At 40.7% G+C, this 26,326-nt stretch overlaps 1 protein-coding gene across 1 annotated transcript in view; it reads right to left on the reverse strand.

Annotated features, from left to right (window-relative positions):
• Positions 1-632: 632 nt before the first annotated feature.
• Positions 633-26,326, reverse strand: part of SLC1A1 (solute carrier family 1 member 1) — a 71,510-nt gene continuing 45,816 nt past the window's right edge. The window contains exons 3-12 of the mRNA XM_032801813.2: positions 25,418-25,510; positions 23,598-23,712; positions 21,136-21,178; positions 19,526-19,633; positions 14,755-14,939; positions 13,407-13,514; positions 9,694-9,816; positions 8,934-9,128; positions 8,001-8,135; positions 633-2,746 (exon numbers count right to left, since the gene is read on the reverse strand). Coding sequence (XP_032657704.1) covers positions 2,500-2,746; positions 8,001-8,135; positions 8,934-9,128; positions 9,694-9,816; positions 13,407-13,514; positions 14,755-14,939; positions 19,526-19,633; positions 21,136-21,178; positions 23,598-23,712; positions 25,418-25,510 — 1,352 coding nt within the window. The 3' untranslated portion in view covers positions 633-2,499. The remainder of the gene's footprint in view (positions 2,747-8,000; positions 8,136-8,933; positions 9,129-9,693; positions 9,817-13,406; positions 13,515-14,754; positions 14,940-19,525; positions 19,634-21,135; positions 21,179-23,597; positions 23,713-25,417; positions 25,511-26,326) is intronic.

The raw sequence follows: 26,326 nt of genomic DNA on the forward strand, positions 1-26,326 counted from the left end.
AGTGTTGGATCCAATTCCAAGGTTGCTTGCACAGCCACATAAGGGCCTAAGGCAGCAGTAACATTCTGTTTCCCTTGTGTGGGGGGCCAGATCTGTGGAGAACCCTGGAAGAAGGAATCCACACCTGCATGCAAGGGAAATGATTTTTGGTGTGGAATCTCAGCAAGATAATGTGGAGGGAGAAGGCAAGCGCTTGACTCACACTTGGTGGTTCACACACTAAGAAGCTATGTGGCCAAAACTACATGTGAGGACGGGCACCCCTGGACTTAACGATATCTTCAGTATATGGGTAGATTGTCCGGTGCTGCGGCTTCTCATACCTAGCAGAAGCAGTTGCAGGTTGACTGCATGGAATCCTTAGTGCTAAAGCATGTGTTGGATAGGTGGATCCTTTCCCCTAGCCCCTCTGTAGGTAAAGACGTTGCTTGCAGTCTTAAAATTGGGTCCCTGAGGGAACAGTCTGCTTTCCTTACTGAAAAGGGCAATCCATGCATAGTAAAATGACAAATGTTTGCCAGCAAAAGCGATTTAGTAGTGTATTAGCAGTTCATCTGTTTCTTCCTGCCGTAACAGGAGAAATACAGAATTCCACAGAGGGATGAAGAGAGGATGGTAGGATGGAGAAAGAATGAAATAAATAAATATTTATTTAGATCACAATGGGAACAGTATCCATAGTGCCTTATAAGAGGCTGGTTACAAAAAAATACTTAACACACACACACACAAAAAAGGCAAAGTACACTATAGACAACTATGGGAATTGTTTTTTTTTCTCTTATTAACAATGCTGTACAAATGAAGATTTTTATATACTAGTTCTGCACACAGCAAAGCATTGATTTAGTTAGTTTGTACACTCCTTTATTTTGTATAAACATATCAGTATTTTTACTTTAGAGTCACACTGTGTTATAGTTTACAATGTTTATTTTAAATACATACAGGATTATGTCTTTCAGATTTAATTTAAGGTGCAATTTATCAAAACCTACCGTAAGGATTATTTTTTTCTCAGTTCTCTTTGGCACATTTCCAGGTTTACGTAAATACAAAAGTGCAGCATTGAATTTACTAGCTAACAATCCAGGAACTTGAATATTTTGACAGCATGTAAATGTAATTTTGTGTTTACTACAATTTTATTTAAGAAAAAAAGAGACTTTTAGGTATGAATTTCAATTTGCTCTGCAAATCAGATGGCTGACATGGTGTAGATATGCAAGGCAAACAGTTTGTTCTTAACAACGATTCTTCCCTCTGGGGAATGATGTTGCACCATGGAAATATCGTATCCAGCACTGTATAGAATGCTTGACATTATGGAATGTCTTTATGAAGAAGCCCATGGTGATGTCGTCACTTTGTATAACAAGTCACTAAAACACATGGCTTCCTTAGTCCAGAAACTTTGATAAAATAGCACGATTTAGCTGGTAGGGCTTGGCACTGAAATGGTGGGGCACAGGGCTTTTGCAGCTGCAAAATTACACATGTTCAACCAAGAAATTAAACCAAGGAGCAAACAAACGAACTAGCTGTGTAAAAGCTTAGCTAGCCAGTAGCATCTCTCCAGAAAAAGGAGTGCCTCATCTACACTTGATATTATGTCCTCTTTTACCAAGCAGAAAAGATTTGGAAGTCACTTCAGGAGTAGCTATTTTAATCTTCATGACCTCCGCCTTTCCTGCATCTGAGAAATGCTAGGCTAAAATAAAAAATGAACAATACTGAAGCTGTCTTCTTGCTACTTCCAATCAAGATGTTTTAATAAACTACCAAAGTGGACCTAAGTTGGTAGAGAGTTTCATTTTGCAATAATTCATTCAAGTAAAAGAAGAGCAAACCTGTAGCAATTTGCTTCACATGCAGAGTTCAGTTCTGCTCTCTGTTGGCGTTCATAAGGGGGGAAAATCAACTATATAACATTAGAAGCTTTTCCTTGACCGATAACTTCCAACATCCATAATGCTTAAAATAAAAGCAACATAAAACCTCATAAATGTTAAAACACTTATTGCAGAACCCTTAAGGCCTGTTTTCTTTCTAAAACTGTTTGCCCCTATGTGTTGTTCAAACTAGCTGCAGAAGTGAACAATTTGGCACATTATCAAGTTACAGTAGGTGTTTTATATGCAGTGTCATTTGTAAAAATGTGACAGGCAAAAATATTAACAAGAATTCCATACAGAGAGTGGCAGAATGGAAGAGAGGTGTGAAGCACTGCATTTTGCCCGAGAGAAGCACATTTGCTTCACTTCACTGGCCTGGTTCTAACATCCAGCTTATGAGCTAGATGATTCCAAATAGGCATTCCAAAGCCTCATCCATCTTACATGATTAAAAAATGACATATTTTACAACTTGCCCACAGAGACCAAATGCTGCGAATCCAAACGGGGGAAAAAAATGGACGTCTGTGTATCAAATCAAATATACTCAAGTTTTTGTTATCTTTTTCTTAATTATCCTTTAGTGTCAGCGGAACTGTAGGCTTCAGAACTGTGATGTCTGGGTGAATGATATGGTGTCAGATTTATCTATGGCAAAACCTCCGTTGACATAGGATTTCTTGGTCTCTGGTTCATCATTATCAAGTATTGTTGTTTCCAAGGCAAAAGGATTGACTATGTTGACTTCAGAAGAGACATCCATTTGCTCTAGCTCTCTTTTGGAGAGCTTCTCCACAATCCCTGCACCAAAGGCATCTCCAAGGACGTTTACCATTGTTCTGAACCGGTCCCTATGGAGTAAAAATGTTGTGTTAGACAGGCCAGGATTTCTGGTTCCAATGTGCTTTCTTAGAAGCTGTACGTTATTTAAATACAAATATTTTTTAGTAATCAGTTTAAAATTAAACTGTACTGTAGACCCTGAGCCAGCTGTTATACCGGTGTAACTCCAGTGGGTTTACTTTGGATTTTCACTGGTGTAGGAATTAGGAGCAGAATTTTTTCACTCTTTCCTCTAGGCAATTTTAATTTGAAAAAACTTGGAATTATTGGTACTAAAAAGTGATTTTTTAGAAACAGTAAGTAACATTACATTTCTGTTATGGCAGAAGTTACCAGGTGGCAATGTTACATATTGTTTTACAAATAGAGCTTGGCAAACAAGTCATTTTTTTGATTCTCTGTCCTGTTTCCACCCCCTCCATCTCCCCTCCCCCCCAAAAAAAACAGAAAGGAAAAGAAAAGAAAATCAGTTCAGGTCAAACTACATCTAAAAATTGTGAAACATTCAGGCAAATTGAAAAAGTCCGTTTAGGGCTAAACAAATTCATTGTCTGTTGTATTGACAATGAAAAGTCAGAGGGGCAGGAAAAATGAGTGAGAATGCCTCTATACCTGTTTAGAGTGCTGCTAGAATGTGGTAGACCCAAGTTGAAGTCCCTGCTCCAATGACTGTTTATACATAGTCGAACAGTTTAATCAGGAGAGATCCCTTAATCTAATGGCCAGGACACTATCTTGCAATGTGGGTTACTTCAGACCAAGAGGGGACTTGTAACCAGGCCTCTCAAACCCAGGTGAGTGCCCTACCAACTGGGCTAAAAATTATAAGAGAAGCCACTGCTGCAATGCATCAGAGTCTGGAAAAGCCTTTTTGAGGGGAGAGTGGGAAGGGAGCAGGGTTGTCAGTACTATTTAGTGAATTGACACAGTTCATGGTTGGCCAAAACTGTGTTTTGGGGGAGAATAACTATTCCTCCAAATTTTTTTGCCCAGCTCTACTTACAAGTTCTTTTTCATGTGAGCACTGTCCAGTCTTTGAAGAAATGCTGTGCTGTTGGTTGTTTTATTATGAGTTGTTTTTTTGTTTTTTTTTTTTGGGGGGTGGGGGGGAGGGGGAGCTCTGGTGACCAGCTGGAGAGTTTGCTCTCTGCCTTAATCGTTCCAACTGGAATCAGTTTTCGTTGCAGAGTTGCTGCCTGGGAAGAGGGCATTGGTATTTTGGCTAAGAGTCCAGAAAGAAGGGATTGCCTGTGTGCTGTTTGTCTATCTCTGTTTAAAAACAGGTGTCTGAAGTGTACATAAAATAAATTACACTAAGAAATAGCTGGACATCAGGTCACTGGTTTCCTCTCCAATGAGAAACTGACCAGAAAGGCACCAAATTTGCTGCTTAATAATAATAATAAATAATAATGCTACCACTTGGCAGAGGAGTGACCATACTTTTCCGTGTAGTGTAGTTTGAAATTTGGGGCCAAATGTAAATTGGCATGGAACTGGGACAGGGAATGTGAAAACTAGTGTGTCTGTTGCTTGTTCCCCCTGCTGCCAGCCGTTGGAGGCTGAAGACTTTCCTTCCATATGACCTCTGCATGGTTGGGACTTTGAGGGATGTTGATGCCAGTGCATGGGGTGGAGGCAAGAAGCTTTTCAAAATGGCCATGATAGTGCCTCCGGTGGTAATACTTGCACAAATGTTTATTCATGGTAGTTTTGTGACTATTCTTTGCAAATAAAAAGTCAAATGTTCTCAAATACAAAGGGATTGCAAACACCAGTGAAGTGTATCGATGTTCTGCTTACAAAATACTTGTGTATGGATAACATGTATCGCATGAGGAAGCGCCTGAGTTAACCCTGTAGTGAAGATGTACCCTTAGAGGTGGAGCTGTGCTGGGAGCAGGAGGGGAGAGGAGCAGTGGTAGCTGAAGGCATTACGCTAACATAGTGTAGGTGGAATGCTTCTGGGAAATGGGGGAGCACACTGAAGAGCAGCCCTTGCATTAGCTTTTGAAAGACACAGGCTCAGGTCCTCAGCTGGTGTAAAATAGTTCCACTGACTTTGGTGGTATGCTATGTGATATGCACCAGCTGAGGCTGTGTGTGGGGCACGGATCACTTGCTACAAGATTCTCTGCACCTTGAAGTCTTTAAACCATGATTTGAGGACTTCAATGGCTCAGACGCAGGTTTGATACAGAAGTGGGTGGGTGAGATTCTGTGGCCTGCATTGTGCAGGAGGTCAAACTAAATGATCATAATGGTCTCTTCTGACCTTAAAGTCTATGAACTATGAATTGTGTGCCCCTTCAGCAAATCCTTCCAGGTGAGGTGGTGTGGGAGGCCTGGCTGCTAACTCAACCCACTCAGAAACACAGCCCTTTGCTGCCAGCTGGCTAGCAACTCCCCTCTTGGGGAGCGTTGCTGGAAAATTCTGGCTGCTTTCTGCACAGGAATGCTTCCCAAGCCCTGTCCTGCAGTACACCCATGCTGAACCCCATCTAAACACACTAGTGGAAAAATCAGCCTGATGTTAATTATATTTTAAAAAATGAATTAATCTATTTAAGATGATTGAATCAGAAAAATATTTTGTTTGGCACAGACTCATTGCGGAGCTAGGTACTGCAGAAGCAGCTGCCTCTTCTCTGCCATGCAGGTGTTATCATTAGTCGTTATCATTAGAGTTTTGCTGATAAAGGGATTTTACTTTATGGATCCAGTTTTGTGTTATTTGTACTAAAACTGACTGTTGCTTAAGAGTGGTAGGAAATCAATTTTCAGTGCATATAAATGTAAGATTGCAGAATCCAAAGTTCAAGGGAGGAAAGAATCTGCATAAGACACAAAACACTAACTTAAAAAGAGGTGGAATATTACCAATTTACAGGCACTGTGCAGTAAAGTTAACTGGCTGTAAATATCAGTACACTGGTTAAAAGCACATAGCAGAATTTTGTGATTATACTGAATCCTTAGGAACAGCCCATCTTTTCTTGTGCATGATGCTTTCTCCTTTAGATTCTCTTCCTTTCAAGTAATTTCACATTGCTGATGTTAACTAAAAGATCACAGGTCCTGGTTTAACAGCTATGGCAACAAAAAACTTCTTTAGGGGGATTCCAGGGTAGGAAGGTATGGTCTTGAAAATCTGCCCTATGAAATATATGGTATGTGGTATTATCAAGGTTTTATGGTTCCTGAGTTTGGCACTGGTTACATTACTACTACGGGTAGCACAGTAACAACCATCTAAAGAGCATCTTTAGCACTGAAAAACCTTTCTATTTAAGGGCATGGAACTTCCCAGAGGAGGGTTTTTTGGTAAAAGCATTCTGACCTCTTCCAAATACTTTTCATGCAAACAAAGATGGGTTATGTGTGAGTTGTCCTAGATTGGCTCCCCATTGTGGGTTGAATGCATCAGTCCATTGGTGAGGGGATGGGAGTTTTGTTCATTGAGGGGAGCTTTGTATGTCTAATTTAAATTTAATGGGACCCTGACAGTACAAAACACTTCAGAAATGTACATAATAATAAAAACAAATTACAATCCCACTGCCCTGTTCATTTGTTTTCTGTGGCTCAGTGAAGATGGCATAGACCATCAGTGGTTCTTCCTCGCTTGTATGCCCATGTCTAGACTAGGACATAGCTTGTGTATAAAAACATGAGCTAAGTTGTGTTTATAAATTATACTACATTCCAGGTCTAGACAAGGCCTTAGGGAGAGGATTCCACTGTTCCCCCATCTGTTAGCCCACTTTGCAGATACTGATTGACAACTCCAGAGTCTCTCAGGCAACATTAAGGCAGCTGACAGCTAAGTTGACCCTGGAGAGATTTTATCTGGCTGTTTTGGGAATACAGGACTAGAAATGCTCATCCTGTTGTAACTCTGACAGCCATCAGCTGTCTGACCGTGACACACAGGAGGAATGGATGGCTGCACAAAAGTGGGTGGCTCACAGGTTAGAGATTTTTCTTGCTATGGTTTTCCTTTTTTTAAGAGTAATACTTGGTCAAACTTTTCACCTATAGGTCTCTAATCCTCTTACAAAGTGGGTAGCACCACTATCTCCAAATGACGGATAGGGAAACTGAGGCACAAAGCAGCTGCCCTGCTCCAGCTAACACTGTACATCCATGACAGTCAGGACCCAGGATCATACTCCAGTCTTCTACTCCAGCACCTCATCATGTTGCTTCCCTGGAGCTTGGGTGTCTCATTCTTAATCAGAGGATACTTTCTCCTCCATCAGTCCAGCACCTGGCATTAGGGGTGCTCCAAGATAACCAAGTGGGCAAGGCCAACACTTTTGAGACCTTTCTTCCTGGAGAGAAATTTGTGAGTAAAAGGCACATGACAAGCCCCCAGGACATCTTTGTCTCTCCCCAGGAAAAATAGCTTAACAGGATCAGGAAAGTTTTCATGAGCTGCAAAGGGGGAATCAAGGTGTGTGTGGGGGGGCGGGGGGACATGCCCATGTCGATCTTTCACAGTGGAGAGCAGCTCACGCAGGAAAGAAGTTACCACTGCAGAAGCCCTGTGCGACTATACATTGGACAGAACTTTTCCCCTCTAAAACAAAACAAAAATCACAGAAGTAAACGGTTTACTTTGTGAAAATTAGCTGGAATGTTATGTTTGTGGCATCTGATTACTGCAAATAAATTATATAACTACCATAACATTATTTTACAAATACCTTCTGATTGAAATGGATATTTTTGCTTACAGTTCTTTTCTTAGTTACATTTTGTAGTCTGTATATTTTGAGTTAGATTTTCATGAACTGGGACCATTTTCTTGTGTACTCTGTATATGCAGTTACCATAACTCCATTGGTGAATCAGGGCACATGGGGGTATAAACAGGTATTTTACTATTGAGGTGCATATGCAATTGTGGTAATTTTTGTTATGTATAGAGTGTACAGATCTTGGTCCTTGTTTTTTGATCAAAATCTGGCCTTGTATGTCATCTTCACATAAAAGACTAATAAAAAGGGCCCAGATCTGCTCAGACTGTTAGCTGTTTTGATTAACAATGATGTCGCTTATATAATTGTATTACAAATCAGCTGTATGGCAGTGTTATCTCCAACCAGCTTTATTTCTAGTTATTTTTTAAACATATTATTGAACAGCCTAGTTAGAAGGAGAAATAAATTCAGGGTTAAAAGTCTGGTCATAGACGTTCATGCACCATGTATAAAATACACTACTGAAATAATTAAATGCTGAATATATTAAACTTACAGAAGCCAGTCAACTGCTATGATAAGGGTAACATCTTCAGCAGGCAGCCCAACTGCGCTCAGCACAATCACCATGGTGACGAGTCCAGCCTGGGGGACCCCTGCAGCTCCGATGCTGGCCGCAGTAGCTGTGACACTAAATCCCAGACAAATCAGTGAAAAGACAGTTTGAAAATGTCCTCCTCCTGCGTGGATTTCTCTGCTACATTCAGAACTGTGTGCTCATTGAATATAAAACTAATGTTTAAAAATCCTTCTTCATGCCAATCCCATACTTCACTGGGAGTTATACCTGCATAGAGGCACGTGGGATCCAGGGCCCCAGTGGGTTTCTATCATTTGCAAAAGCAGCTAACACGGCTACCCCTCTGATACTATCATTTGCAGATGTTTTTATCACCATTGTTTTTGACATAGTGGCTGATCACATATAGGGGTAGATCCTGGCCTTTCTTTGGGCAGGCAAAGAAAGTGTACAGGCTATGGAGCTGCCATGGTTCTGCTGCAGAGGCCAATCACCATGGTGACTATTCCAGCCTGAGGGCTTTGGAGCTGTCTAAACAGCAGCAGTGATGAGGAATTTAGGAGGGGTGAGGAGCATGGCCAATGGGATTGCAAAGTATGCAGATCTGCTGGACTAAATGTCCAGGTTGGGGGTCTATTGCAAGCCTCAGCTGTTACTGTACCTACAGCTTCCAGACACTGTGGGCCCCATGCACTGCTACCTCGTTTCCCACCCCAAATTCCTAGATAGGTCCTCTGTGCAAGGCTTATTTACTGAGGATTTGTGGAAGAGGTGAAAATTTAACCCTTATTGCTCAGTGGTGTGAATGACAGGTGTGAAATCAGCAAGATTCTATTAGGGTGCCTGAAGTAAATCCACAATTCAGTAACAAAAATAACAACACAACTCATGTTATGGTATCACTCTCACCTAATGGTGATTATTTTGCCAACATCCAACTCTAAGTCATTAAGTTGTGCAATAAACACAGCTGCCACAGCTTCATAGAGGGCTGTTCCATCCATGTTGATTGTAGCTCCGACTGGTAAAACAAATCTGGTAATTCTTTTGTCGACACGGTTTTTTTCTTCTGCACAGCGAAAGGTGATAGGCAAAGTTGCTGAACTGGGTCATAAATAAACAAACAGATAAGCAGCACACTACTAGAATGCCTGTTCTTTTATTAATCTGATGTGCTTTTCTTTCTTTTTATTTTTTTAAGCCAAACTGCAGTCAAATTCTGCCCTGGGGTGTGAAGAGGAGTTGTGCACATACAATGAAAGTACAGTTTGTTCCTTGGATTGAAATAATAATTCCTATCTCTTCTAATTCCTGGATAACACAATAAAGCAATGACACAATTTAGCTTCAGATATTTTGTGAGCAATGAATTAATTTACAGCACTATTTCCTGGATTTACATTCAAGAAACTAGACACTAATCTCAAAAACATTGGTATAAATCCAGGATAACTCTATTGTAGTCAACAGCATACTTTTGGGTGCTATATAAAAAATAATTATAAGAGTAATACTTCCTCTAGGTTTATACCCAATAGATTTACAATGGTTCATGTGAGATCAGGATGAGAAACACAGGCAGCAATAAAATCAGAGCAACAGATAAACTAAAGAGATGATGATTACAAAGTATATTAATGCTAGAGGGGGAAAAAAATATTTTGATTACCTGGAGGAGATCATGAGGGCTGTCAGAAGTGCCTGAGCCATCCCTATGGCAAACCGAAAAGGGTTTTTCCTTACTGTTATTAAGTAGATCAGTGGCAGAACTACAACGGAATGGATTGCAAGTCTGCAAAAGAAAACGGCCTGTTCAAATAGTTAGATCTATCTGATCTCATGGTCTTAATGAGGAGGTGTTAACAAGTGTCCAGTTCTGCCCTCAGATACCTGTGTGCAACTCAGATTGACTTCAATGATAATTACATGCATGTGTTTCAGGGCAAATTATGCCCAATTTATGTTAGTAATTTTTGGACAGATGCACTTCTCCTGAAACATTTTTTTTGGGGGGGAGGCATTATATGTCTCTGTTTTCAATGTACAATATGAAATCAAATGAACTAATTAATATGTTAAGATCAAAGTTAAACTGAAGATGGTAAAACAAATAAAAGAAATGAAGAATATTTAAACAGAAGAACAGGGGCAGTGTTGAAAAAGTCCAAAATAGTCTGATAACTAAGACTAGAAGCTAGAGCTAAAAAATGGATTAGCGCTATTAAAAAGTATTATATCACCTTTGGAAATATTTTCTGATTGGGGTTAAAGGGAAATTTGGTTTACAGATGGGTTTTCATAATGGCTTTGATTACATCCATCTCAACATCACATTTTTGTACTGTGGGAAACTGCATATGTAAATTTGGTTCAAATTCTACTCTGTTAAATTAGTGTAAATCTCGATTAAATTCAACTGAGTTATTCCTGATTTATCCTGGTGTAAATGAGAAGTATATTGCCCTACAGTACTGAATGTTGTTAGATGCTGAAGGATTGTCATTTAACACTGTGATTTAGATCACTTTTATTTGTATTGCTAGAATAAGAAGGACAAAATTCTCCCCTCAGATATATGTGAGCAACTCCTGCTGAAGTTAATTGGAGTTGTGAGCATGTATCTGAAGGAAGAATTTGGCCCTGGGTGTGTTAATTACTATACTTGCCTAGCACACATCTGTTAATTTGAGCATAGAGGTCATGAATGTATATACTGTAGCTCCTTTATTGGCATTGCCCTTATATAAATTGATGGTACGCCCATATCTTAAATACTGTGTACAGATGTGGTCTCCTCATCTCAAAAGAGATATACTGGTATTAGAAAAGGTTTAGAGACGGGCAACTAAAATGATTTGGGGTTTGGAACAGGTCCCAGATGAGGAGAGACTAAAGAGGCTAGGCCTTTTCAGCTTGGAAAAGAAGAGACTAAGGGGGGATATGACAGAGGTATATAAAATCATGAGTGATGTGGAGAAAGTGAATAAGGAAAAGTTATTTACTTGTTCCCATAATATAAGAGCTAGGGGTCACCAAATGAAATTAATGGGCAGCAGGTTAAAAACAAATAAAAGGAAGTTCTTCACACAGAGCACAGTCACCCTGTGGAACTCTTTGCCTGAGGAGGTTGTGAAGGCTAGGACTATAACAGCGTTTAAAAGAGAACTGGATAAATTCATGGAGGTTAAGTCCATAAATGGCTGTTAGCCAGGATGGGTAAGGAATGGTATCCCTAGCCTCTATTTGTCAGAAGGTGGAGATGGATGGCAGGAGAGAGATCACTTGATCATTACCTGTTAGGATCACTCCCCCGGGGCACCTGGCATTGGCCACTGTTGGCAGATAGGATGAGGGGTTGGATGCATCTTTGGTCTGACCCAGTATGGCCATTCTTATGTTCTTATGAGACTGGAGGTATATAGCTTATGTTAAGCATATTTGAAGTGAAATGTTTATGAAAGGTCTGCAAAATACTTCTGGAATTCCAAGGTCATATGCCATCACAATAACAGCAATTGTCATAGATAGGAATAGTCAGAACCTGGAAAAGGCGTAGACCATAGTGGCATGTACCATCTTGGAACTCCTATAGTACCATCATAGGATGTTCCTGGGAGCATGAGTGTGTTTGCAACACCATTTAATGATCTCACAGCAGCTGATAAAGATATTGAGAAAGTCTGGGACCACCTGTTCTGCCAAAATCAGGCAATTAACACAGCAATAGCTACCTACGGAACAAAAATTTACAGTGGCACGTAAAATGGGCAAGTTATCAGACTGTAGGAAGAGAGATCTGTTTTACACCATTGGACTTCATAGTTTTTAATCTGTAATGTGAGTGCTTAGTCCAGCAAGCAGAATGGAAGTGTTGAGAGATTCTGGAGGCTAAGGAAGTGGATGGAGAAGGTTTTTTACTCTTTGTAATATTGGAAAAAGAAACTTCTTCATCTTTCTCATAAAAGCAAATTTAATGAGCATTGGCCTATAAACAGGACGAAAGCTGAATTTACGTAAGTGTAAAAAACAAAATTACAGTATATATCTAACCATTTAAGCCAAATTTGGACAGAATGGTTGTCTCTAAAAAGTCTGAATCAGGTGTTTAACACAAAAGAAATCAAGCCCTTTATGATGATGCACAGAAAGATATTTTAGGTCCAACACAACAAGTGAATAAAGAGAGAATGGAAAGAATGTTATGTGCTGGTGTTGAGACCTCTTTTACAAAAAGTTACTAAAGGTAAAATTTTCTATAGGACCTAAGTGACTTAGGGCTCAACAACTCCCAACTGACTTAAGCACTTTTGAAAATTGTATTCTTAGGTATTGTTAGAATCAGAATTATCGCAAGTAAATATGTTTGTGCTCATCTCAGTACTCATGCCAGTAATTTAGTCATATCTTGCTCTACTATTTATGAACATTTATTTCCATAAAACTTTCTCTCTCAGTTGATAAAATTTTTACAGTTTAAAAAAAAAAAATCCTATCAGCAGCAAGAAGGGAAGTTCTGGGAAATAGAGCTCTTCCTGAGAGAGAAGCCTGTTGCCCAAGAAGATAGATAAATATCAGGATTTAAGCAGTTCTTTGCTTTTTAAAGGAACAGAAGGAGCAGATGACAGGGACACCACTTAGTCCCCTGTCTTCCTCCCAAGCTTCTCTTTGGTCCCTGGTTCCTCTGGCCTGCTCATGGTGCATCCTAGGTCAATTCCTCTTTCTTTAGGCTGATAAGGTGTCCCCATTTTAACACATCATCTGTGAGATGGAGAAGTATACACTGGGGTAGAAAGTTGGTGTAAGGGCACAGGTCCTCGATGCAGATCACTCTCACCTCCCAAAGATCTCCAGAGAGCTACCAAATTTGAGGAGGGCAACGTAACCTTGTCAATAAGTTGGCAAACCCGGGCCACCAACAAGAAGTTGGTGGGAGCAGCAGGGTTCTTCATGCCAGGAGACTTCCTTCCCTGGCCCCATCCTTCCTGTGTTGAGTGGAGGCATCACTCCATTTTCTAAAGCAACATACCTTCTGAGGAGCCAGCTAAGAGAGAGGGAGAGTACTGAGTTCCATATGCACCTTTTCATTTTATGCTGCAAGCACTGGTGCTGGAACTAGGGGTGCTGGATTGAAGCAGTCATAACAAACACCAAACACCATGGTTTACATCATCAGCACTCCCACAATAAAAATTGTTCAGCACCCCTGGCTGGAAGGCAGATGATAGTTTTAAAGTAAAGGGTGCACTTCTAATGCAAACTATCCTCAAATGACTTTATAGATAGGATCTTTTCTCAGATCTTATTTTTATATCATTCTCTGTCTAATAAAGTGTGGTTCAATCAAATCATACATTTTCATTTTACCTTCAAGGAATGACATACCCGCTTAGTACTGTTGCCATATAAAGACCCAGTTTGCGAAAGATTTCCCAGTCTTCAACTTCTATTATTTTCCCAGCAATCAAGAACAAAATGCCAACTGGCATATACCTAAGGTGCACAAAACAGCTTAATTAAAAACGCATCCTTTTGTAAAGCTGATGTTGCTATACAGATCTGGCACAATAACATTTTCTTTCTGCAAGAAGAAAGATTTGTTTTCATCACTGTAAAAAAAAAAAAGGAGAATGTGAGGGAGGATTCTGCAATACAGCTGAACTTACTCACTTTCAAATGTACTACATTAGAAGTGATTTTTAATATTAAAACATTAGTGTTTGCCTGTTTAGGCGTCAGAGTAAATACAGCAGTAACCACAGCCCTACATGTAATGAGTAAAGACATATTAACAGAGGTTGGAGAGATGGGTGAGGGATTACAGACTATGCCCCAATCCTGCAGAATCTTATGCATATGCATAACTTTGCTCACATATGTAAGAGTTTGCAGGATTGGGGCCTATAACCTTACCCTGCAAAGAGATCGAGGTGGGAAAGTTCCCTTCTTCTCATATGGATTGCAGTGCAGAATCAGGGTCTATATCTTTATACAAGAATATACATTTTACTATACCAGGACAATGCATCGGTCTTTGCATTGTGTAATAAAGAACAGAACTACCATTTAATTAAGGCAAAAGCTATTGCTTTACAGCCAGATCACCTCTGGCTCTGTTCACATGTGATCTCACATGCTTACAGCCCGATCCTATAAACTCTTCTTAGCGTGTATAGTGCACACTGCCAGGAGTGGTGGTCCTTTTCGGGTCACAGTAGTAAACAACACACACTCATTATCAAGTATTTTCAGGATCAAACCCTATAAAGGCCTGGGTGAAAATTATGGCCTTGATCCTGTAATCTAATTTCCACAAAGTCCTAGTACAGATGATGGAGTACTGAAGAGCTGTGTGGTCAGGCTGCAGAATTTTACTCCAATTTCAAGGTCAGGACCTGTGTCTGTAATCTGGTTTCCTTGTCCGTTTCTCTTCAGGTCATGTAAATCTCACAAAACCTATTAGTATTAGGTTAATGATGCTGAAGTTTTAAATTACACGACCACTTTGTGAATACAGAATAAATGAGGGTTTAAATTTTAAACTGGCTCATATTATTGTTTCTTATTTTGAATTTGCAAGTCATTTATTAGACTTACTTTTCTTTTAAAGTAGCTTGCTGTAAGAAGCGATGTAAAAAAATAAACGCAGAGCGTGATCCTGCTTCCATTAAAGTTAATGGAAAAACGTGCTTAAAGGAGGTAATAGAAAATATCAGGATATCATTGTACTCACCACATGATTATCTGAACAATTTTCATTGTAGCATCATTCAGTGCATTGAAAAAGTCCACCAGAACTTGTCCTTTTTCTCTCATTTTCCCGATAACAATTCCAAAGACAAGACAAAAGACAATCAAGCCCAGCACATTAATGCCATCGGAATACATGCCCACTATTTTGTATTCTTTGGTTTTGTTCTGTAGATTGAAACCAAGAAGAGAGTTACTGAACAGGAACAGTATATTTAGTTTACATGAGTCCTAAAATGAAGACACATCTTAGATCTTTCACTGAAAACACAAGGCACCTGATTCTCTGGTCTCACACTTACAGCAGGGAGTGTGTGTGTTGGGGTGGCGGGAGGGAGGGGTTAAGGTGGCTTTAAGATGCTTTTATGATCCTAAGTTATGCAAGCAGGGGTGCTGGAACAATCTGTACAGTGGGAGTGCTGAGAGCCATTAAACCAAACTGTAAGCTGTGTATATGATGGAAACTACTTCAAGGCAGAGGGTGCTGCCGCACCTCCAGCACCCCTAGTTCCAGCTCCTATGAATGCAAGGACCTGTCCATACTGTAGGGTAAGTTACAGTGGCCCCAGGGCTGGTCTAATTTGCAGAGTTTCCCAGGGCCCTGGGAAACAGAGAATAACTATAGCATAGTGTGCTCTAGCCATATCCCCAACATGAACATGATTCACTTCCTGCACTGGGGATTAAGAGCAGGGCTGATGTACAGCTCTTATGCCAACTCTGTGCCAGACAGGGAGGCCCTCTGTGCAGGGGCCAATATCCAGAGCACTGTAAAGGGGCCTTAGTGCAATTGAGAATCATGTTCAAGGTATCCAGTTTTGCCTTTAGTTACATGAATATAATTCATCTGAAGTTAGTGGATTTGCATGAGTATAATGAGATAGAATCTGATGCATGATATTTCAATGAAAGACCTAAATTGTATAGTTCAATTAGTTATGGGTCTTAGAATCATAGAATCATAGACTTTAAGGTCAGAAGGGACCATTATGATCGTCTAGTCTGACCTCCTGCACAATGCAGGCCACAGAATCTCACCCACCCACTCCTGTGTCAAACCTATGTCTGAGCCATTGAAGTCCGTCAAATCATGTTTAACAGACTTCAGGTGGCAGAAATCTTCCAGCAAGTGATCCGTGCCACACTGCAGAGGAAGGCAAACCCCCCCAGGGCTTCTGCCAGTCTGCCCTGCGGGAAATTCCTTCCGACCCAAATACGGCAATTCAGCAAAACCTGAGATGTGGGCAAGACTCATCAGCCAGCACCACCAGGAAAGAATTCTCTTGTAGTAATTCAGATCCAACCCATCTAACATCCAGTCCTAACCACTGGGCATATTTACACTAATGTCAAAGATGAAATTAATTGCGCCAAATTAGGCGATATCCCATGACACCACCCCTCCATAAATTATCAAGCTTGTCTTAAGCCAGATATGTCTTTTGCCCCCACTTACTCCGTCTTGGAAGCTGTTCCAGAACTTCACTCCTCTGATTGTTAGAAACCTTTCGTCTATTTTCAAGTCTAAAACTTCCTGATGGCCAGTTTTATAGTCCATTTGTTCTTGGGTCCACACTGGTAATGAGCTTAAAAACTTCCTCTACCTCCTCCTGGTATTTATCCTCTTGATATATTTACTAGAGAGATCATATCTCCCCTCAACCTTCTTGGTTAGGCTAACAAGCCAAGCTCTTTGAGTATCCTTCATTGGACAGGTTTCCATTCTTTGGATCAGCCTAGTAGCCTTTCTCTGAAACCTGTATCCAGTTTGAATTCATCCTCTGAACAATGGGAGACCCGAACGTGCACACAGTATTGCTCAGATGAGGTCTCACAGTGCCTTGTTATAACAGTACTAACACCTCCCTATCTCTAGCTGGAAATACGTCGCCTGACTGCATCGCCAAGCCCGCTTTAGCTTTTTTCCTGACCATATCACATTAGTGCTCATATTCATCCTGTGACGACCAATACTCCGAGGTTCTTCTCCTCCTCTGTGATTTCCAAACTGATGCGTCCAGCTTATACATAGTTTTTCTTCTTCTTAATACCTAAGCACAGGTAGCAGCAAACAGAGCTGTAAACAGGAGAGCTGAGTGGGGTTTACAGGGGGAGTTTTGGGAAACTAGAGAGGGGAGGCAGATAAGAACACACAGGCTATGAAAGGAGTGCTGCGATGTTCTAGCAGTGTCTGGTGCTTATGGAGGGTTTGTATTTGCTGCGGAGGGTGGTGCTTTCTGGGTTGGTTTGTGTTTCCCAAATTTACCGATTTAGTGGAGAAAGCTATGACGATAAGATTGGCAGCAGTTGTGAGTGACCAAGCAGTGGAAGACACATGAGAGACTGATGTGGAAGCTGCGCATGTACATGATCCTGGAGGGGCACCTAAAAGAGTTTCGTCTGCATGAAGTGCCGGCATGATAGAGCTGGTGGAAGAAGAGCGGGACTGGAGATTGCAGTGGAAACTCTGGTCGGCAGTTGAGGTGTGTTCGAAGTGGATGATGGAGCAAAGACATGATGAGGCCGAAAGGAAAAGCTCAGACTTTGCAGATTGGAAGCAGACCAAAGAACTCTGAGGGGACGCTGAGTGAGGAAGATTGGATGGTGGAAGCAATGACTAAGCGAACCAGCAGAGGAAAAGACGGGACTAGTGAAGGAACGCAATCGAGCTCAGAAAGGTTTGCGGAGTTGAAAATGAAGAAGGCGGCCCACAGCAGTGGCCGCTGAAGGTGAGAGGGCAAGGAAGAAGGGCAAGAGCCAGCTATGCCCCCTATAAGGAGAGGGAAGAGTCAATGGAGATATAGACCCCACATGACCCCAGGGCGGATACGGGATAGGTTGCAGAGAGATGCAAGGTGAATAGGAATCCGAGAGGACTTGCGGCCGAGGAAACGGGATAGATGGAGAATCGCACTGTCAATCAGGAAAAGGCAGGTCTACGTGATTGGGACTCCTTATTGAGAAGAATAACAGGCCTGGTAACCAGAGCTGATCCAACAACAGAAGGGTTCTGATCTGCCGGCGGTCCTCAGATAAATGGATGTGGACCTGAGGCTGAAGAGGATCGCTAACGGAGGGAAAGAATCTGCTGATTGTCTTTAATGGTGGAAGGAATGATGCATCTAGACATTCGCGCTGGAACGTATCAAGGGTGAGACGTAGTGCCAAACTGGGGGAGACACTTGAAGGAAATTGAGGCCTCAGGTGTCTGCAGGGATTCTGCCTGTTCCTAGAGAGGATCAACAAAGGTTGTACAAGTTATGGTGATCACCCAGATGGCTCAGGCAGTGGTGCTATTAGGAGGGCTGGATGTATGGCCACTGGGAGGAATTCATGGACAGAGGACTGTTCTCTTGGGATGGACTTCACCTGAGTAGGGAGGGAAATAGACTTCTAGGATGGAGGCTGGCACAACTGATTAAGAGAGCTTTAAACTAGGAATTGGGGGGAGATGGTTGGGAGATGTCCAGGTGATCTCCATGCCGGATTTTAACATTGAGAGGGAAGAAAACAAAGCAAGAAAGGATACTGTCATGGGTAGGAGAATGGACATATGGAGGAAGGGGACTGTAGATACAATTCTAATAGGTGATAGTGGCGGTAGAACGTCTGGGCATAATCGGGTAAAGAATGCGAGTGAAGCCAAACAGCAAGAATTAAGATGTTTGTACACCAATGCAAGGAGCCTAGGTAACAAAATGGAGGAACTAGAGTTACTGGTGCAGGAAGTGAAACTGGATATTCTAGGGATAACAGAAATATGGTAGAATAGTAGTCATGACTGGAGTACAGGTATTGAAGGGTATGTGCTGTTTAGGAAAGACAGAAATAAAGGCAAAGGTGGTGGAGTAGAATTGTATATCAATGATGAGGTTAACTGTAAAGAAATAAGAAGGGACGGAATGGATAAGACAGAGTCTGTCTGGGCAAAAATCACATTGGGGAAGAAAGCTACTAGAGCTTCCCCTGAGATAGTGCTTGGGGTGTGCTATAGATCGCCGGGATCTGATTTGGTTATGGATCTTAAGTGCAGTATAATTGTATGAGGAAAAAGTTAAATAGACACAGGGCCTGATTCTCCACTGCCTTCCACTTTAGCATTTAAATTAGGTAAATCTCTCTTTGCTCTTCTATTATGAGATGCCAATTTTAAAAAAAGAGCATCTGATCAGTATTAATTATACTGTTCTGCTCGTAATTCTGTGTTCATCTATTAAATCCCTTCTTACTCTTCTCTTCTCCAGGCTAACCCTAGTCTTTGCAAACTGTCATCATATGTAAGTCTTTCCATACCTCTGCTCATTTTTGTTAAATCTCTTCTTTATTTTTCATTCTGTACTATATTTTTCTCGAGGAACTACCAAAACACAAGAACGTTTAACTACTACCATTTATCAGAATGCCATCATGTGGTCACATTCTTTTCTTTCTTTTTCTTTTTGTAATACCCACAGCTATTTTATTTGCTTCTTTAATCTCTGCTGCACATTAGGCATATATCTTGAGCAAGCCATCCGTAATGATTATTTCCTTCAGTGATTCAGCAAGTTTAGAGTTCATCACATGAGAACTTTAGATTATTTTCCCCCATTGTGTATTACCTTATTTTTGTCCAAGATAAATTTCACCAACTTGCTGTTTACTTCCTCCTCCAGATCATTAATATATTGAACAAACCACATATCAGTCTACAAATCCTTCCCTATTTCTTATACCTCTCTTTGTAACACAGAATACAATAATAAAAACCGCACCTCCAAAACCTCTGTTGTCATGACAATTGTAACAGGCTCTTCTGTAACTGTAGTGCTGTTTTTTTCCAGTTCATTTGTAAGTTTCACTTCTTCACGTTTGGTTTTATACTGAAATTTGTGGGAGGAAATAACAATATTTATTTGGGAACAGTAGGAAAATTAACAATGGCAAATCTACCCAGTAATTCTGAGGAAAAGATGCAATTCTGACTTTCATAAGGTTTTTGGGCAGCAATTACATACAAACAGGTAAAGCCTTCAAATGACTTTGAGTGACTGAATTTCTCCATTTGAGCCACTGGAAAGGGGCACACTCATACACAGATACCATCATGCAAATTCTGCTCCCCACCCTTCTGGTGCAGTGTGGAACTTGTGCAGTTCTGTGGGGACAGAGCAGGATTCCTGAACCCAGCACAAGAGATCTGCAATATGCGGGAATAGTGGAGCAGATGTTCAAAGGGGAATTTCTGAGAGGCACTGTTGAGAGGTTGGTAGTGAAGATGGAGCCAGAGCAACTATGTAGCTCCACCAGCTATTCCTCATTTGCTGGTGGAGAACATATACTCCATGAGGGAGATGCTGTAGCCATGAGGGTACAAAGATGGGTTCCTTCCCATCTAGTCCTGCAGGGAAGCCTTTCGCAAGACTGGTGCAAGGAGCAGGATTTGTCCTTTAAAATATACATACAAAATTACTGCTGCTATAAACACTTATACATACTGAACACAGACACACACATACACTGTATTTTGTAGAGAAAGATTAACATCTTTACTTGGGAAAAGTTTAGTTCTGTATTAGGTGAGCTTTATTGCCCTGCAATAACTCTGGTAGGCAACAATAACTCTGGTAGGCAACTGTTAAGGAAGGCAAAAAAAGGGAAGCAGATGACATCATGAAGTTCAACAAATATATTTGTGAATTTCCTCAAAGGTTTTTTCCCCAGTTTTAGATGCGAATGAATCAGGAACAGGACTGTTGAGTGGATGGATCTTTTTATCTCTACTGTAGCACCAGTAAAAACCTTAACTCTTCTAGGTCTAATTCTTTCTAAGAGAGATCTTTCAACTATGATCTGTGTATATCATGCAGAGCAGACACCCAGACATCAGTTCCATCCATCTACAGCAGATTTGAGAAAGATGTATGGGGTGTGTAGGGGGTGAATTAGGGGTGTGTGCATGCAGATTTCATCAGACAGAGGAAAAGTTTAAAGATTTTCTCAGTGGAACTGTACGAACAGGGCAATCAGGTAATTACAAAATTATTAGATTTCTGCCCATGCATTATCTCTGAAGAGCAAACTTTATGCTCACATATTGCTTTGGTGGCTCTTTTAGTTCCCAAAGCAGTGGGTCTTGGAAGGGATGAATAAATTTTTTTGAGCCATCAATAAAAAGTCTATTTCAGTGGAAAGGAAAATGAGATTTTTTAACAGTAGAACTCCTACCACTAGATATTTGTCTCAGTGTTGTGCAAGAGCCACCCTTTTTCATAACTAATTCCTACCACATTGCAATGCAAAGGAACGTCCTCAGGGCTTGGAAATAAGAAGAACTGAACAGGTGGGAATAAAAACTGCAACAACAAAAAATATTTGACCTTACCTGTTGAAAACAAGCCTGGATGAGGTTTTCTGGGAACATATTCCTGTTAAATAAATTAAAGACTTTACAATACTATGGTGTACTAAAAACAATCTATTTTCGAAAATAAAATAACCAGCTAGTCGAAAAACAGAATGGGGCGTATTGCTGTTGTACACAATCACTCTTCCCAAACAGTGGTGAATTTATCACTGTCTGCTTTGAAACACTGGCCAATACAAAGCTTCAAGATTTATAATGCTCGGGTGGCTGTTTAATCTAATGTGGAATTCCAGGGTGACTCTTCTGTATTTGACATTTAAATTGATGAACAACCAGATCCAGGATCCATCCTCTATACTGTGCTGTCTCCCTCCTTTGCATGAGGAGTACAGTAATCAGTCTAAACTCATTTTTATGTAGTTCACCATGTATCGAGCAGAGATGTACAGGAAGAGGAATGATGTTTATTAACATTGTGGTGGGGGAACAGGTTTTTTGTTATAAGCCTGGATTCCAAAATAAATCTTGACTGTTGGAAGATTCCCACATGTTCCAACATCAAGAACCATTTTCATTTAATGAAAAAATTAGGAACACAGAATCACAATGCTGGATCAGATCAGATGTCAATGTAATCCAGTTGCTTGTCTCTGACAGTGGCCAATGCCAGATGCATCAAAGGAAGTGGAAAGAAACTCTGTAATGAGCAATTATGGGATAACCTACCCTGATGGAATGTTTCTTCCTAACCCCATTAGTTAGAGGTTGACTTGTGCCCTGAAGCATGAGGGTTTATATCCCTTCCAAATCATTTTTAAAATCCTCTCTTTATTTTTCAGATTCTTTAGTCACGGAAAATTCCTTTGAAATCTTGGGCAGTCTGCACAAGTGTGGACTGAGTGAAACCAGAACCAGGACATCAGGATTTGCCCTTAAAACCAGTTGAGATGCAAAAGTGGCTATAATTCATAGTAGCAGAATTTTAGATCTCCGTCATAACTTTTAGGTCATGACCTTCAGGTGGTTTATGAGAACGGTAGCCATGAGATCGTGACTAAAACTGGACAATTATCTAAACTAAAAGTAATTCAATTACTTTTTCTAAACCTGCATATGCTCCTCCTGTGCATTTACAGCATCATTGTACATGCGATGCCTACATGATCATATGCATTGCCGAAGTGGTGAGCAACAGGCCACCTTAAGTTTTCCAGCATGGCTGACCAGGTGGAGCCTAGCTGAGTGCTTCTGCTGCAGCTATGCTGCAATAGGGAGAGATGGTTTTCTTCAGCCACCTGCTGCTCCTGTTTTGCAAAGTGAGAGGGGAACAGACACTGGGAATGTCAGAGGCTACGGGGTGGGGGACACAGAAGCACCAGTAGGAACTATGGTTGTGGTGGTGTCACACAGGCCTCCTGGTGAGCTGTGAAGATGGTGGAGGAGGGACAGATATTTTACAAATATCATGCCAATAAAGATTTGCTGTAATCAGCAGCCAGTTTTTGGTTTCTTTGATAGTGAAAGGTGATGAGAACATCTATCTTAGCTGTTCAGCTATTGATTTTTAGATTAGAAATTAAGCAAAAATGCCCCAGAAAGAAAAGCATCCACAGATGTAAGTGATTCTGGGCAATGACTAACTGTAATTGTGGGGGGGCGGGAAGTTGGGAAGCCATAAAACATTATTATAATTACTGAGCCATTACTGAGAAAGAAGCCCATTGGTCTGATGTCTGCATTCCTCTCAACAAATTACATATTATTCAGCTGATGCCATGGATGAAAAATTGTATTGGGGAGATCAATAGCTCAGGTCTTTTATACAGACTTCACCTGGCTGTTTTTTTCTAACCAATTCATTTATCCATCATTGTACAGTACCGTGGACAGGGAAGGCAAGTAACCAGATTGCTCTGAAACCAGATGACACAGCAAACCAGTAGACTAGGCAAGCAGAGGAAATGTACAAACATGCAGTGTATCAGTTACCTTTGTTCCTTTACTGAGAAGAGAAAGCACAGCTACACTATGCAGTCTTCTGTGCTCTAGGGAACAGAATTCCAGAGCTGCCATGGGGCAACTAGCCTTTTGATCTGTCTTTTTTTGGATACTCTTCTCATGATAGGACAATAAGTGTAAAATTTTGTTTCCATGGGAGGCAGAGGAAATAAACTGCAGGAGCAATGTTGACGCTGGATCCTTGGGTGAGTTACTATCGGAAGTGTCTCATGTACACCACCTTATATGCAAAAGCAACCCAGGCAGGTGCTAGTGTAGGCAAAAGGGTATTTTACAAAACTGTTTTGTAGGAATCCATCTAAAGCTATGTGATCATTTCTCTAACCTTTAGGAACATAGGTTTTTTTCTCTATCCTTAATCTTCCAAATGATATAGAAAGCATTTGTATGTTATGCCCTTTAATCATTGTGCTTTATCATTTAGCCTTTTGAAGCAACAGTATGGAAGCTGAAAAACTCACCTAATCAGATCTAGCATGGCATCCACTGTTGTGACTTCAGGGGTACTGCCTGTTCTGTCAATTTCATCAGCTTTCTGAGTCACCCCAGGTTTGATGGTCACAACTAGTACAATCCCTGTAATCAAGAGAAACCCACGTAGTTGGAATCCTTAAAGAGTAGGTTCTACCAATAGAATAGAGTGGCAGTGGCAGTTCTAGGATGATGCTACTGGTAGAGTCAGACCCTTCTGACATTCTTCTTCTTGTGTTTATCATCTATTCAAAACGATATATATATATATATATATATTCCCCCCGCCCCCCGAACAATTACTTTAAGAGCAAATGGTTGCTTTTTCCTGTTGTGATGTTTTCAAGAGCTGGTCTAATTTTTCCTCACACAGCTAGTTTTCATTACTGCTTTCAGATGATAATGGGATTGCCTCATTCCAGGCAATTCACAGAACTGAATTTGCTTTTGTAAAGATAGCCTAGAGCATTAGGTTCACACAAGACTAGATTTCAGAAACAGACAGAACTAAAAATATCTGTAAACGTGCTGTAAACATAGGGCCTAGTCTTGCTCACAATGAAGTCAATGACAAACTTCCATTGACTTCAGTGGAATCAGGATCAGGCATTGTTACTATGGTATAATACAAGCTAAGCCCTTGTCATGGTATTCCTTTTTGTTCAAAATAAATGAACAAAAATAAATCAAATTGTAGTTCCGTGATCCCTCAACACCCCTGTCAATGAATTACTTTTATTGATACAGGCAGAACTAACTTTGTGTAAACTCCGCTCAGAAACAGAAATTCTAAAGCAGGACCCAGAAACTCCCAACTTATTCTGTATTCAGTCTTGGTTTGCCATTAATCACTGAAAGTTCCTCACACACATATTTAAACTAAATAAAGTATTATCTTAAGCTCAGCAATTCACAGGCCAAATTGACATCAGTGAAGTTTTGCTAGGGATGAATCAGGCTCATGCATTGACACTCCCATTTTTTCAACTGTTTTTTCATGTGCAAATGGGTCATTCTTGGAGCAAACTTCTGCCTTTAAATGAGTTTACACTATTTCCATAAACGGGAGATATCTGGGCCCATAATTTGATCTTGTGTTTGACCCTACAGAGAAGTTGGCATATAGAGGGTTAATTCTCTCCTCTGGATTAAGAAGAAGGGCCGCAGATGCCTGGCCTGAGTGCAGGGACTTGCAAGATGGCTGGGCTGGGCTGCTGCATAGAATTTAGTGGACTACAAGAGGGCTGTGCTGCAGGAGTGGAACCTGGCAGTGAGGAGGAGAGAGGGAAACCCTCTGGGAAAAGGGAAGGAGCTGACCAGGGAAGCAGCAGCAGGGTTTCTCATTCCCTGGGGCGGTGAGTCACAATGTGTATTTGTGCTTCTAGGACTGTGGCTGGAACAAGCCTCAATTTATAACTTTGCTTTTTGGACTCTGTTGAAGATGATTCTATCTGCTTTTATGTTTGGCCTGCAAAAAGGCAGAATACTCTTCAGTTAATTTACACCATGCTGATAATTAAACTTTACCTGGGCAGAGAGTCCCTGAACTGAAATCCATAGCAAAACTCCCACTTACTTCAGAAGTATGGGATCAGGCCCTTAGATTCTTTCCTGAAATCCCCATATTCATTACAGGTTTGTCACAGGCCCCTGAGAAAGATCTTACCCAACTTTAGATGATGGACCACTGAGAATCGATTCAAATGCTAATCTCCATGTTAGCAATGAAAACCCAATATTTGCATGATGCTGAAAACTTCTAATTACACAATATTTTAAGGTTTCTAAAGGCTACAGTGTAGGATATTACCTAGAATTACAGCTATGACTGTAGTGCAGAAATAATACACAACAGCACGCAAACCAATCTTCCCAGAAACGCTGGAGTCCAAAGCAGCAACACCTGGGGAAAAAAAAGAAATGAACTGATTTTAAAGACTAAACATATTGTGCATATGAAGTGATTTATTTCTGTGAAGGAGATAGTTCATCATCCTAAATCTTCCTAACCAACCAGCAAGCACCCAGTACTAATAATATCCTGGAAAAATTTCAGTAACAGGCTTACAGTGTTTGAGACACCACTTCCTGTTCGCATGTGTGGAGCTTGCAGGGAAAAGCTTAAGTGTTTTGCTGACTTGCTGAGGCAAGTGACTTATCACCCCTGTCTGGATATAATGGAATTTTTTCCCAAGCTGTTTGAATATTCACTTTTAAAAGATCTCAGATCTGTAAGTTGCCACTTGGCTTCAGAATTAGTACCCACTGAAAAGCATGAAGGCAGTTCATGCCACTCGGAGCTATTGTTTCAGTCTGCTTGGCTGCATACTCAGGCAAGAAACAATGCATTGGTTCTGCCATGGAAGGTTTTTCTTTGTAACCAGAAAAGCGAAAAACTTATTTTCTGTTTAAAAATGAAAACTTAAAATTCTTCTGAAAAGGGCAGGAGTGAGTAGAGCTGCTTCCACCACTGTGCTTAGATCTGCCACTGCCAGTAAGAGAGAACAGCTTTTGTTGGTGCAGGAGTCAAGCAGGAATTCTGATGTGGAGTTTGTATTTGAAGTCACCTTTAAGAAATGTTAACCAAATACCAGGCTTTTGAGAGGGGTTCTCTTCAGTTCAAAGCAATTCTGCACTGAAGATTTAACTATTTCAAAGATTTACAATCATGCCCACATATCTTAAGTTCAATAACCAGGGTACAATTGTAAAACAAGCA

This window comes from Chelonoidis abingdonii, chromosome 6 (assembly GCF_003597395.2).
Source record: "Chelonoidis abingdonii isolate Lonesome George chromosome 6, CheloAbing_2.0, whole genome shotgun sequence".
NCBI classification, from domain to species: Eukaryota; Metazoa; Chordata; order Testudines; family Testudinidae; genus Chelonoidis; species Chelonoidis abingdonii.